This window comes from Leucoraja erinacea, chromosome 21 (genome assembly GCF_028641065.1).
Source record: "Leucoraja erinacea ecotype New England chromosome 21, Leri_hhj_1, whole genome shotgun sequence".
In the NCBI taxonomy this organism is placed as follows: Eukaryota; Metazoa; Chordata; class Chondrichthyes; order Rajiformes; family Rajidae; genus Leucoraja; species Leucoraja erinaceus.
Window position 1 is genome coordinate 34,626,038 of NC_073397.1, and position 14,169 is coordinate 34,640,206.

A 14,169-nucleotide genomic window follows, 5' to 3' on the forward strand; every position below is an offset into this window, starting at 1 on the left:
CAAGAAACTCGTGGAGATATCTTGAAGACATACTCCGTCATTAAAGAAACGCCAGCAACCCTTCAGGAAAATGGCCGTGACTGTAAAACTAAGGGGCCCTGTCCCACTTACGCGACTTTTGCGGAGACTGCCGGCACCCGTCATAGGTCGTTGCAGGTGGCTGTAAATGTTCAACGTGTTGAAAATCCAGCGGCGACCAGAACAAGGTACGACTCTTTGGGCGACTACTCACGACCGTACAGGCTTCACCCCGCGACATGTCGCCTGTACAGCCGTGAGTCGTCTCCTCAGTCGCCCAAAGAATCGTAGCGTCTTTCTGGTCGCCGCTGGATTCTCAACATCGAAAATTATCGCCGACCTACAATGGGTGCCGGCAGTCACCGAAAAAGTCACGTAAGTGGGACAGGCCCGTAAGGAGTTCGGTTACTCCAGCATTTTGTGTCTATCGTCGGTGTAAACCTGCATCTCCTTCCCGCACAAACTAACCACTTCCTTTCTTGACCAGTGTGCTAAAACCAACTATAGGAACATAGAAATATAGAAAATAGGCGCAGGAGTAGGCCATTCGTCCCTTCGAGCCAGCGCCGCCATTCAATATGATCGTGGCTGATCATCCAAAATCAGCAGCCCATTCCTGCTTATTCCCCATATCCCTCGATTCCTTTAGCCCCAGGAGCTAAATCAAGGCGACCTGCATGCGGCAAACACGGCCAAACCGGAAGCGGGGGCAGCGCGGAGGTCGAGTGAGTGACGTGAAGTTCGAGCAAAGTCTGCGGGAAGTTCGCGCGTGCGTACGGCGTCAAGGCTGTGCGTACGGAGTCGCATATTCGTGGGACATCCCCTTAACTTTCTCTTGAAAACATCCAGTGAATTGGCCTCCACTGCCTTCTGTGGCAGAGGATTCCACAGATTCACAACACTCTGGGTGAAAAGGTTTTTCCTCACCTCAATCCTAAATGGCCGACCCTTATTCGTAAACTGTGTGACCCCTGGTTCTGGGCTGCCCCAACATGGGGAACATTTTTCCTGCTTCAAGCCTGTATAATCCCTTCAGAATTGCATATGTTTCTATAAGATATCCTCTCATCCAGTGAATACAAGCCCAGTCGACCCATTCTTTGCGAAGCCATTTATCGTGCAGAAACAAAAGTGTTTGCAGTAACTTTCAGCAAAGTTGTTTTTTTCCAGAAGCTGATGTGGGTGTTCCCAACATTCACATTGCTGGCTGCAAACCACAGCCCGTTACACCTAATTAAAGAACAAAAGCTATTCCGCGATTTATGTTGTCCCGTGCCTTCAATAATAACGGCTCCGACACAAAGAATCCATTGTGATTGGCTCGGCGCTGTGAGAATTGTGGAAAGTTTGAGAGGAAACCACAAATTCAAATCTCACTCAACAAACCAAGTCTTCCGCGGGTTAACCATTCGAGTGCCGGCTAGAAACTCCCAAGCGTTGAACAGAATTTCAAGCAACGTGTTCAAAGATTTTCATCAACTTGCGTAAATAGCAATTCTCATAAGCAGTGGAATTAAACCTTTGTTTTATTTAATGATGCAGCTTCTTTGCATAATTATACTGAATTAAAACCGTGCTTCTCAGATTACCATAGGTAGAGATGCATGAATTTCAAAAAATTGGTCATCAGCTGGGAAATTAGCATTTGAGAAGTTAGAGTGTGGTTGTTGTGAGGGGTGGCACGGTGGCGCAGCGGTAGAGTTGCTGCCTTACAGCACCAAGGACCCGGGTTCGATCCCGACTACGGGTGCTGGCAGTAATGGAGTTTGTCCTTTCTCCCCATGACTGCATGGGTTTTCTCCGGGTGCTCTGGTTTCCTTCCACACTCCACAAAGACATACAGTTTGAAGAAGGGTTCGACCAGAAACGTTGCCTATTTCCATCGCACCTTAGATGCTGCTGAACCCGCTGAGTTACTCCAGCATTTTTTGTCTACCTTCGATTTCCCAGCATCTGCAGTTCCTTCTTAAACAGGTTTGTAGGTTAATTGGCTTTGGTGAGTGGTAAAATCGTTCCAAGTGTGTGTATGTTAGTGTACGGGCTGATCGCTGGTCGGCATGGACTCGGTGGGTCGAAGGGCCTGTTTCCGCGCTGTATCTCTAAAGTCTAAAGTAAAATCTAAAGTTATTGTGTTAAGCAGACATTCTAGTTTGCTATTTTTACATTAGCAGTGGCTTGTTTACTGCCTACAATAAAACCGTGCAGAAAGGAAATCCTTTTTCCCTGTAAAATTCAACAATAACAATGGCTTGGCTCAAATATTTGATATGCCTCAGCATGCAGTGCAAGTGAGCTTTAAGTTATTTTTCCGAGTTTCCATTCTGATCATCTGGGGTTTGGTCTATTATTGTCACGAGTCACTGAGGTAGGGTGAAAAGCTGCTTGCTATCCAAGCAAATCAGATCATACTTCCTTCTCTCCAGAGATGCTGAGTTACTCCAGCATTTTGTATCTATCTTCAGTTTAAACCAGCATCTGCAGTTCCTTCCTACACATCTACGATGTGCGTTAAGGGACTGTCCCACTTGGGCGACCTAATTGGTGAGTTTAGAAGAGTTTGAAAAAATGACATGTTGAAGACCTCCTTCAACTATGTTGAAGACCAGCTTCGACTAACTTCGGGAAAATTGGACACCGAATAGTGGGAAGGTGACCGATGACTTACTTCGACCTACTTCGACCTCCCTTCGACTATGATGAAGACTATCTACAACTACCTTCGACTACCTTCGATTATTTACGACTAACGTGCCAATCTACTACGACTAAACATACGAGTAAAAGAAGTATCGATTTTTCCCATGGCGACCTTTTTTTACTCACGGGCATTTTTTAACACATTGAAAAAAACGCCGCGACCTAGGTGAGGCCTCGAGTACGCGGGGACTACTCTCGAGCATGAAGGAGAGTTACGAAGACCTCCTACGACCTCGTGTCGACCATGCTGCGGGTATGAGTCGAGGGCAAACTTGCCAGAACTCGCGGATAAGGTCGCCCAAGTGGGACAGCCCCTTTAGACTCTGTACCATATCTGTGGCAACAGAGGAGGAAGAAAATAATAATTTAAAAAGGCGTCTCAATTATTAGGGGTTTGGACACGCTAGAGGCAGGAAACATGTTCCCTATGTTGGGGGAGTCCAGAACCAGAGTCCAGAGTGGCCACAATTTAAGGATAAGGGGTACGCCATTTAGAACGGAGACGAAGAAACACTTTTTCTCACAGAGAGTTGTGAGTCTGTGGAATTCTCTGCCTCAGAGGGCGGTGGAGGCCGGTTCTCTGGATACTTTCAAGAGAGAGCTAGAGAGGGCTCTTAAAGATAGCGGAGTCAGGTGATATGGGGAGAAGGCAGGAACGGGGTACTGATTGGGGATGATCAGCATGATCACATTGAATGCCGGTGCTGGCTCGAAGGGCCAAATGGCCTACTCCTGCACCTATTGTCTATTGTCACTATTTCTTTTCTCCAGAGATGTTGCCTGACCCGCTGAGTTACTCCAGCATTTTTGTGTCCATCTTCGGTGTAAACCAGCATCTGCAGTTCCTTCCCACTCAATTTGATGAATTGTTTTACATTCAACCATTTAGAGAATTTCAGCGAATGGATGAATGATACTTTATTGTCCCGTGTGACTAGCCACAGTGAAATTCTTCACTCAAGGTATGCAAAGAGTGGCCACACAAAGGACGGCAATAAAAAGTTACAAGAATTCCTTTTTAACACGGACCACAACAGGTTAGGATTGAACGCTGATCACCTGAGTTGTGAGGCAGCAACTCTAGTAGTTGTGCCGCTGTAGTGTTGTGGTGAGTCACCTTTATGATGTATCATGGCCAACACTGGCACTGAAAGCAATAAATCTCAATAGACAATGGACAATAGGTGCAGGAGTAGAGGCCATTCGGCCCTTCAAGCCAGCACCGCCATTCAATGTGATCATGGCTGATCATCCCCAATCAGTACCCCGTTCCTGCCTTCTCCCCATATCCCCTTACTCCCCCTATTTTTAAAAGCCCTCTCTAGCTCTATCTTGAAAGTATCCAGAGAACCAGCCTCCACCGCCCTCTGAGGCAGGGAATTCCACAGACTCGTAGTTTTTTTTTTCACACAGAGAGTGGTGAATCTCTGGAACTCTCTGCCACAGAGGGTAGTTGAGGCCAGTTCATTGGCTATATTTAAGAGGGAGTTAGATGTGGCCCTTGTGGCTAAGGGGATCAGGGGGTATGGAGAGAAGGCAGGTACGGGATACTGAGTTGGATGATCAGCCATGATCATATTGAATGGCGGTGCAGGCTCGAAGGGCCGAATGGCCTACTCCTGCACCTAATTTCTATGTTTCTATGTTTTTCTATGTAGGTGCAGCTAGGCAGGTGGGGCTAGTGTATAGATGGGACATGTTGGCCACTGTGGGCAGGTTGGGCCAAAGGGCCTGTTTCCACGCTGTATGACTCTATCACTCTAATAGTGAAGGGATGATTCCTTTTTCAGAATCCAGTCCACTGTGTGAATGATGGGAGTTAATTACATTGCCTCCGGAAACCAGCTATCTGAAGGACACAAAGTTCTGGAGTAACTCAGCAGGACAGGCTCTGGGTCTCTGGTGGCAGGAGGCAGCTTCCTGGTACTCATATTCCCCTGTAATCAGTGCCAATGTAAGCAGACATCACATCCACACGGAGTTATCGACACAAAACGCTGGAGTGACTCAATAGACAATAGGTGCAGGAGTAGGCCATTTGGCCCTTCGAACCAGCAACGCCATTCTCTGTGATCATGGCTGATCATCCCCAATCAGTACCCCGTTCCTGCCTCCTCCCCATATCCCCTGACTCCGCTATTTTTAAGAGCCTTATCTAGCTCTCTCTTGAAAGCATCCAGAGAACCGGCCTCCACCGCCCACTGAGGCAGAGAATTCCACAGACTCACCACTCTCTGTGAGAAAAAGTGTTTCCTTGTCTCCGTTCTAAATGGCTTACCCCTTATTCTTAAACTGTGGCCCCTGGTTCCGGACTCCCCCAACATCGGAAATATTTTTTCTGCCTCTAGCGTGTCCAAGCCCTTAACAATCAGCGGGGCAGGCAGCATCTCTGGAGAGAAGGAATGGGTGACGTTTTGGGTCGAGGCCCTTCTTGAAGAAGCGTCACCCATTCCTCCTCTCCAGGGACGCTGCCTGTCCCGCTGAGTTACTCCAGCAACCTGCGGTTCCTTGCAGTCACTATCGTAATGATGGTTAAGTGTCAACCCTGGGCCTCCCCGAGGGGTCAAACGCGGTAATTCACCACATCCGAACCCTGGTCGATTGAATAGATGGTGGCGCGGTGCGGGGGCAACTTTGGCGGGGAGCGAGGCGGAGAGAAACAAGCACCGCCTTGTCTGCCAACGGCCAAGGTCACAAGGTCACGGACGATTGTGCAGGCAGGAAAATAGTTAACTGCTTCATTGAATATTGAACATGAACAGAAGTGTTTTGTCCATGAAGAACAAGTGTCCTTTAATGGTGTCTAGTGTTAGTGGACTATGCTGTGTTACACATTGAATGAATACAACTGGAAGTATCGGAGCTGTTACTGTGGGCGATGGGGAAGACAACATACAAGACTGTTAAGGGTTTGGACACACTAGAGGCAGGGAACATGTTCCCGATGTTGGGGGAGTCCAGAACCAGGGGCCACAGTTTAAGAAGAAGGGGTAAGCCATTTAGAACGGAGACGAGGAAACACTTTGTCTCACAGAGAGTGGTGAGTCTGTGGAATTCTCTGCCTCAGAGAGAGGTGGAGGCAGGTTCTCTGGATGCTTTCAAGAGAGAGCTAGATAGGGCTCTTAAAATAGTGGAGTCAGGGGATATGAGGAGAAGGCAGGAACGGGATACTGATTGGGGATGATCAGCCATGATCACATTGAATGGCGGTGCTGGTTCGAAGGGCCAAATGGCCTACTCCTGCACCTATTGTCTATTGTCTGTCTGTTGTCTATTGACTCCAGGCTTAATTTTTGCTTGATTTCTTTTGAATTGTTTAAATGAAAACTCCAGTCTCTCCTGACAAAGAGATAGTGTTGAATGCTGACGATAGACACACAGGGCTGAACTTCAAGGCCCTGTCCCACTTGGCGATTTTTTCGGCGACTGCCGGCAACATTGACACGCTGCGTATCACGGTGTTTTTTTCAACTGCGCAATTTTTTTTTGTTGCCGCTGGATTTTGAAATGTTCAAAATTTTTTGGCGACACTGATATAACACCAGCAGTCGCCAAGTGGGACAGGCCCGTTAGACTTTTATAGAGTTACAGCGAGAAAAAAAACATGCCCCTTCGCCCCACCATTTCCGCACCGACCAGCGATCCCCGCTACACTAGCACTACCTACATACCAGGGCCAATTTACAATTTTACTGAAGCCAATTAACCTACAAACCTGGGCGGGTGGAAACTGGAGCACCTGGAGAAAACCCACGTGGTCACTGGGAGAACATGCAAACTCCGCGCCGACAGTACCCATAGTTGGGATCTTTGGGATGTGGGAGGAAACCAGAGCACCCGGAGGAAACCCACGCGGTCACAGGGAGAAGATGCAAACTCCACATAGAGAGCGCCCGAGGTCAAGATAGAAAGTTTGCCCATTAAAAACTCACGACCGTCGCCAATTAAACAACATGATAGATTTATTTTACGAGAGAAAGTGCATAACAATGTTACTGGTTCAGTCACGTCATCCAATTATACCTGCGTTTACATTGGGAAAACCACCTACCTTTGACAGACCCCCGACATCCAAATAGAAGCAGATGATGAATATATTCCAGGTCACCCACAGAGCTGTCCAAACAGCGTACTAGAGAAAGAGAAGCAAGAAGTTTCAGTAGGTAGGAACTGCAGATGCTGGTTTACACCGAAGATAGACACAAAATGCTGGAGTAACTCGGAAGAAAGATCTCAACCCGAAACGCCACCCATTCCTGCTCTCCAGTGATGCTGCCTGTCCCACTGAGTTACTCCAGCATTTTGTGCCTATCTTCAGCCAGAAATTTGAGGCTAGGTTCACTAACACACACACACACACACACACTCACACACACACAGCGCACACACTCACCCACAGACGCACACACAAACATGCACACAGACACGCACACAGACAAACGCACACACACGCGCCCACCCGCACACTCACAAGTGCACACACACACACACACGCGTGCACACACACGCTCCCGCAAACATACAGCGCACACACAAACACGTACTAACGCGCACACACATGCGCCCACACACACACGCGTGCACACGGGGACACAGAAACACAGACACAAACACACACCCACACACACACACCAGTGCACACACAAACATGCGCACACAGACACACGCGCACACACACATGAGAAAGAAATTCAATAAGCTCAGATGCAGATGCAGGTGCAAAATGCAATAATGATTCCCCTTTCTTTCTTCACACACAGTAATTGCAACGTTAATACTGCGGTAATAAACCGAATTAGAGTCAATAACTATATTATGTGTCCGGAACAATATTACTGAAAATTCAATTCAAAACTATGAGGGGAATCATTACGTTCAATCATTGTTAGAAAATTGTCTGCATTCTTATACTTCCATCAATCAAAAATGATTGAGCCAGCCAGAAATATATTTAAAATCAAAATATTCATATTGTCATCCAATGGTTTATAACTGTGCTACGAGTTGTTTCAAGATGACAGATGCATCACGGCTTGTATAAATATCACCATGTTCACTTGCTATCTCATATCTTTGTTTAGATTGGTTCATTGCCTCAGTAAACCTGCATTTGATTTTGTTTTGGCCAAGGTTTCGAGGTCAGTTAATTGTCACGTGTGCCAATTAAGGAACAGTGAAATTCGATTTACTGTGCAGCCATACTTAAAAAAAAAGCAGCAAGGCACACAACTACATAAAAATTAACATAAACATCCACCGCAGCGGAGTCCTCAAGGGGCTGTCCCACTTGGCGATTTTTTCGGCAACTGTCCGTGTCATTGACCGACTTATCAGGGTCGCCGAAAGATTTTGAACATTTCAAAATCCAGCGGCAACAAAAAAAATGTTGCGACACTTGAGGAAACATCACGCATCAATACGTCATCGTGCCGCAAATTCGCAATATGTCGTCACGCCACATCACGCTGCGACCTTTTCGGTGACCTGATACGCCAGTCAATAATGCCGGCAGTTGCCGAGAAAATTCACCAAAATCCTCAATGTGATGGAAGGCAATAATGTTCAGCCGGTTTGGAGCTCCCGAAGTCGGTCTCCAGCAAAGGCGCCAACTCCTCGATGTTAGGCCGCAATGCAGACGGAGATACGATATGGAAAATAATCGCATCTCCGTCGAAATTAAAGATTAAAAGAGATTCAGAAGGAACTGCAGATGCTGGTTTACGCCGAAGATAGACACAAAATGCTGAAGTAACTCAGCGGGTCAGGCAGCATCACTGGAGAGAGGGAATGGGCGACGTTTCCGGTCGAGACCCTGAAGATTTGCGTGAGGCTCTGAAGAAGGGTCTCAGTTCAGTTTAGTTTATTGTCACGTGTACCGAGGTGCAGTGAAAAGCTTCTTGTTGCGTGCTAACCAGTCAGCGGAAAGACAATACATGATTACAATGGAGCCATTTACGGTGTACAGACACATGATGGAAATGTGTAGGAAAGAACATTTGCTGGTTTAAATTGAAGATGATAGAAATGGTGCCGTAGAGGCAGAGATTTAAGAGTGTGGAGCGATTGGAACCTGCGATTGGGGATCCGCTTCTGTGGCCAACACGCAGATAGTCGCTTGGGTTGGACGCCATCTTGGAACCATTCTCGACCCGAAATGTCACCTATTCCTTCTCTCCAGAGATGCTGCCTGACTCGCTGAGTTACTCCAGCGTTTGTCTCCCACATTGCAACTGCATTGGCAAAACCTGATAATTCCACATAGCTTGCAATTTAGTTCCATATAATTTAGCGATAGTAAGCACTTACCACCACAATGTAACGAGGTCTGTACTGAATTGTCCCAAAAAGGCCAAGTATAACAATAATGATGTGCAAGAAATTGGCCAGGATGGGAGCCCATTGGTAGCCCAGGAAATCAAATATCTGTCTCTCCAAAGCAGCAAGCTGAAACGGCAAAGGGAAAAGAACACTCAGATTAAACAATTAGCACATGTTCCTAACCGAAAGCAAAGAACAGAGTCGCCTCCATAGTATCGTGCAGCTGCCTCACAGCACCAGAGATCCGGATTCAATCCAGAACTCAAGTGCTCCCTGTGTGGAGTTTGCACGATCTCCCTGTGACCGCGTGGGTTTGCTCAGTTTCCTCCCACATCCCAAAGACGTGTGGGTTTGTAGGTTAATTGTTCCTCTGTAAATGGCCCCTGGTGTGCAGGGTGTGGATGAGAAAGTGGGGCTAACATAGAACTAGTGTGAACGGGTGATCGCTGATCGGCGCGGACTCGGTGGGTCTAAGGGCCGGTTTCCATGCCGTATCTCTAAATTCTGCAATGTCAATGTTCTGCGCAATAATTTCTATCATAGGGTGTGTGTTTCCCACGCCAGGCAAAAGCATGAATCCTTGCTGATCCGAGAAGAGGATTCGCTGTCAGACAGTTTCCCAGCTTGACCATAACATTGCAACCTTCACCTGGTCCACCCTGGGTCGACTAATGCAATTAACCCGACCACGTGCACAAACAATTAGATCAAATAGAACAAGTTGTCCAACAACTTTAGGCTGTGCACGCCACACGCAAGAAAAAGAAGCTCTCAATGTCCACAGATGTGCTTCAGATTCAGATTCAGATTCAATTTTAATTGTCATTGTCAGTGTACAGTACAGAGACAACGAAATGCATTCAACGCATTCAAATGCTTATTTGAACAGTGGGAGAACGTGTGTGTGCCTGATCCCTGAAAGCAGTGCCTCAGGCACAGTGCGAGTCAGCACCTTCACCCCTCATCTCCACTTGTATCTAAATACTCCATTGTTTATTAATAATGATTTTCTTTTGCTTTCAATCGGTTTTTAGCAGTTGGGCACTGCATTAAACTGCCTCCGTTGCACTATATCACAAACATTTCCACGGCACATCAGCAGCAAGACACAAATCTTCTCCTGCATTTACAAATGCATCGGACGTTTGTTGGAAGTTGAAGGTAATACAGTCAAATGTACTGTCCAGCATTTGTGACACAACATTGATAACTGACTTCACGTTGATGCACAGACACAGTGGACTTGCAGCTGCTACTGTTGGTCAAGATAACACTATTCTAGTTTAGTTTATTGTCACGTGTACCGAGGCACAGTGAAAAAAACCTTTGTTGCGCGCTGACCTGCCAGCGGAAAGACAATACACGATTACAATCGAGCCATTCACAGTGAACAGATACATGATAAAGGGAATAACGTTTACTGCAAGATGAAGTCCAGTAAAGTCTGATCAAAGATAGTCCGAGGTTGACAAAAATGCTGGAGAAACTCAGCGGGTGAGGCAGCATTTGTGGAGAGAAGGAAATAGGTGACGTTTCGGGTCGAGACCCTTCTTCAGACTGATGTGGGGTTATGGGGGGTTGGGACCTTCCCCACCCCCACATCAGTCATCATATCCGACCCAAAACGGCGCGACTCTCGTCAGCATGCGGCCTCACCAGCCCGTCCGCGTTTTATTAGCATTTTGTCTATGTTTTTATGTAGTTTTCTGTTATTTTTTGTGGGGTGTGTGTGTGGGGGGGGTGGGGGTGGGGTGGGAGGGAGGGGGAAACTTTAAAATCTCTCCCTGCACGGGAGACCCGACCTTTTCTCGTAGGGTCTACGTTATCGTTGGGGCTGCAACGAGGAGCGGCCTCCAACAGGAAGAGACCGGGGACTCTGGTGCCGACGACTCACCGTCGCCGTCGCGGAGCTGGCCGAGTCCAGAGCGGGTGGAGCGGTGGTTGCGGGGTCGAAGAGCTCCTGGAGCGGGGCCTGACATCACTGCCCCGCGCGGCTTGGAATGGCCGCGGGACTCTGCGAGCGCACGCCGGGGGCTCTAACACCAAGACCCGGTGTGCGACCTTGCATCACCCGGCGTGGCTTTAATGGCCGCGGGACAATCGCCATCGCCAGCCGGGGGCTTTGACTTTGACTCTGACATTGGGGGGGGGAGAGTGGGGGGGGAGAGTGGGGAGAGATAAGTTTTTTTGGCCTTCCATCACAGCAATGTGATGGATGTTTATGGAAATTATGTTGTGTCTTGGGTCTATTTGTTTGTAATGTATGGCTGCAGAAACGGCATTTCGTTTGGGACCTCAAGGGGTCCAAATGACAATTAAATGTATCTTGTATCTTGAAGAAGGGTCTTGACCCAAAACGTCACCTATTCCATCTCTCTATAGATGCTGCCTCACCCGCTGAGTTCCTCCAGCATTTTTGTCTACCTTCGTCTTTTCCAGCATCTGCAGTTCCTTCTGAAACATTAACAGTGAGGAGGTCGCAACACGGCACAGAATGGAACAACTAACTTGTCATTAAGACAGCAGATGAATCACAATATGTTCGTTAGTCACCGGAGCAGAATGAATCCATTCGGCCCATCGAGCCGAATGGTCCCCATTCAATCATCACTGATCTATCTTTCCATCGCTAACCCATTTCTCGGGGTGCTCCGGTTTGCTCCCACATCCCAAAGACGTGCAGATTGGTAGGTTCATCGGCCCTCTGTAAATTTCCCCCAGTGAGTAAGCTGCAAAAGCGAGATAACTTGGAAATGGTGTCCAGATGATCGATGGCTGACATGGGCTCGGCGGGCCGAAGGGCCTGTTTCTATGCTATCAACTCTGAAAGGGTTAACATTCTGCACAAGAATTTCAATCACAGGATTTGTGTTTCCCACAAAAGCGGGGACATGGTAATGAATCCTGGTTGCGTATAAATTCTCAATGTGCTCGCGACAAATCTGGTGCTTTCAGTTCAAGCAGTAATAATGCAGAGTGGAATATGATATATCGCTGTGCAACTGATCATTAATACATATTGTTTGTGCAAAAGGAATGAAGGGACGCTGTGTAGAACTCTATCCTTCCGCAGACTGCAGGGACCAGCTGGAAAATTAAGTCAAGTGGATCGAAGTTCGCACTCAGAACTATGTTCATTGGGTTAGAGGGCAAGATTGCTGGCATCTGAATTTAAGGGCAAGCATGGCATGGCAGCACAGCGGTAGAGTTGCTGCCTTACAGCGCCAGAGACCCGGGTTCAACCCCGACTATGGGCGCTGTCTGTACGGAGTTTGTACGTTCTCCCCGTGACCGTGTGGATAATAGACATTAGACAATAGGTGCAGGCGTAGGCCATTCGGCCCTTCGAGCCAGCACCGCATGGCTGATCATCCCCAATCAGTACCCCGTTCCTGCCTTCTCCCCATATTCCCCCGACTCCGCTATTTTTTAGCTACTCCGCGATCTTCGGTTTCCTCCCACACTCGAAAGACGTGCAGGTTTGTGAGCTAATTGGCTTAGTAAATTGTCCCTAGATACTGTAGGATGGCGTGAATGTGCGGGGATCTCTGGACGGCACGGACTTAGTGGGCCGAAGGACCTGTTTCCATGCTGTATCTCTAAACTAAACTAAATGCCATTAACAAAATGCTCTGTTATATAGAGTTGACAATGAAGTTGAAACTTCCAGTTTGATCAAAGATCTATGGTCAGTTCCTTCCACCAGTCTTAAGCCAATGTGCCACACCAATATGTAGAAACAAGGAACTGCAGATGCTGGTTGACAAAAGAAGACACAAAGTGCTGGAGTAACTCAGCTGGTCAGGCAGCATCTCTGGAGAACATGGATAGGTGATGTTTCGAGTTGGGACTGTAAAAGGGTCCCAATACAAAACATCACCTATCCATATGAGACAATAGACAATGGGGGCAGGAGTAGGCCATTCGGCCCTTCGAGCCAGCACCACCATTCAATCTGATCATGGCTGATCATCCCCAATCAGTACCCAATGGTATGTTAGCTTTCATAGCAAAAGGATTTGAGTATAGGAGCAGGGAGGTTCTACTGCAGTTGTACAGGTTCTTGGTGAGACCACACCTGGAGTATTGCGTACAGTTTTGGTCTCCAAATCTGAGGAAGGACATTATTGCCATAGAGGGAGTGCAGAGAAGGTTCACCAGACTGATTCCTGGGATGTCAGGACTGTCTTATGAAGAAAGACTGGATAGACTTGGTTTATACTCTCTAGAATTTACGAGATTGAGAGGGGTTCTTATAGAAACTTACAAAATTCTTAAGGGGTTGGACAGGCTAGATGCAGGAAGATTGGTCCCGATGTTGGGGAAGTCCAGGACAAGAGGTCACAGTTTAAGGATAAGGGGGAAATCCTTTAAAACCGAGATGAGAAAAACTTTTTTCACACAGAGAGTGGTGAATCTCTGGAACTCTCTGCCACAGAGGGTAGTTGAGGCCAGTTCATTGGCTATATTTAAGAGGGAGTTAGATGTGGCCCTTGTGGCCAAGGGGATCAGAGGGTATGGAGAGAAGGCAGGTACGGGATACTGAGTTGGATGATCAGCCATGATCATATTGAATGGCGGTGCAGGCTTGAAGGGCCGAATGGCCTACTCCTGCACCTATTTCTATGTTACCCCGTTCCTGCCTTCTCCCCATATCCCCGGACTCCGCTATCTTTAAGTGCCCTATCTAGCTCTCTCTTGAAAGTTCTCCAGAGATGCTGGCTGACCCGCTGAGTTTAGGGAACGGGTTTTAGGAAATGTTTTGGGAATGGGTGAGAAATTGGGATAACATAGAACTAGTGTTCGACGGGAGGCATGGACTCGGTGGGCCGAAGGGCCTGTTTCCATGCTGTTTATCTCCAAACTAAACTAAATTTCTGTGGGTTTGTAGATTAATTGGCTTCGGCAAATAGCCTAAGCAATTGTAGGAATTCCGTTCAGTTTAACTCCGGCACTTGGGAAGTAGGTCTGTGTCAAAAGCCGGTTTGTCCACGGGGGTAAGTCAGTGGATGAGATTAAAAAGTCTTCCTGAGCGATTAATCCACATAAATCTGCTGCTGTTTCTTGCACCGCCCACAACTGTTATTCGCAGCAGAGGCTTTTGTTTCGATAATTTCCTCCTCAATAAACTGCAGA

At 47.4% G+C, this 14,169-nt stretch overlaps 1 protein-coding gene across 1 annotated transcript in view; it reads right to left on the reverse strand.

The window, feature by feature from the left end:
- LOC129707517 (sodium/potassium-transporting ATPase subunit beta-1-interacting protein 3-like) overlaps nt 1-14,169 on the reverse strand; it is a 67,590-nt gene that overhangs the window by 28,458 nt on the left and 24,963 nt on the right. Inside the window, exons 2-3 of the mRNA XM_055652622.1 lie at nt 9,022-9,159; nt 6,767-6,847 (exon numbers count right to left, since the gene is read on the reverse strand). Of these exons, the coding sequence (XP_055508597.1) occupies nt 6,767-6,847; nt 9,022-9,159 (219 nt within the window). The remainder of the gene's footprint in view (nt 1-6,766; nt 6,848-9,021; nt 9,160-14,169) is intronic.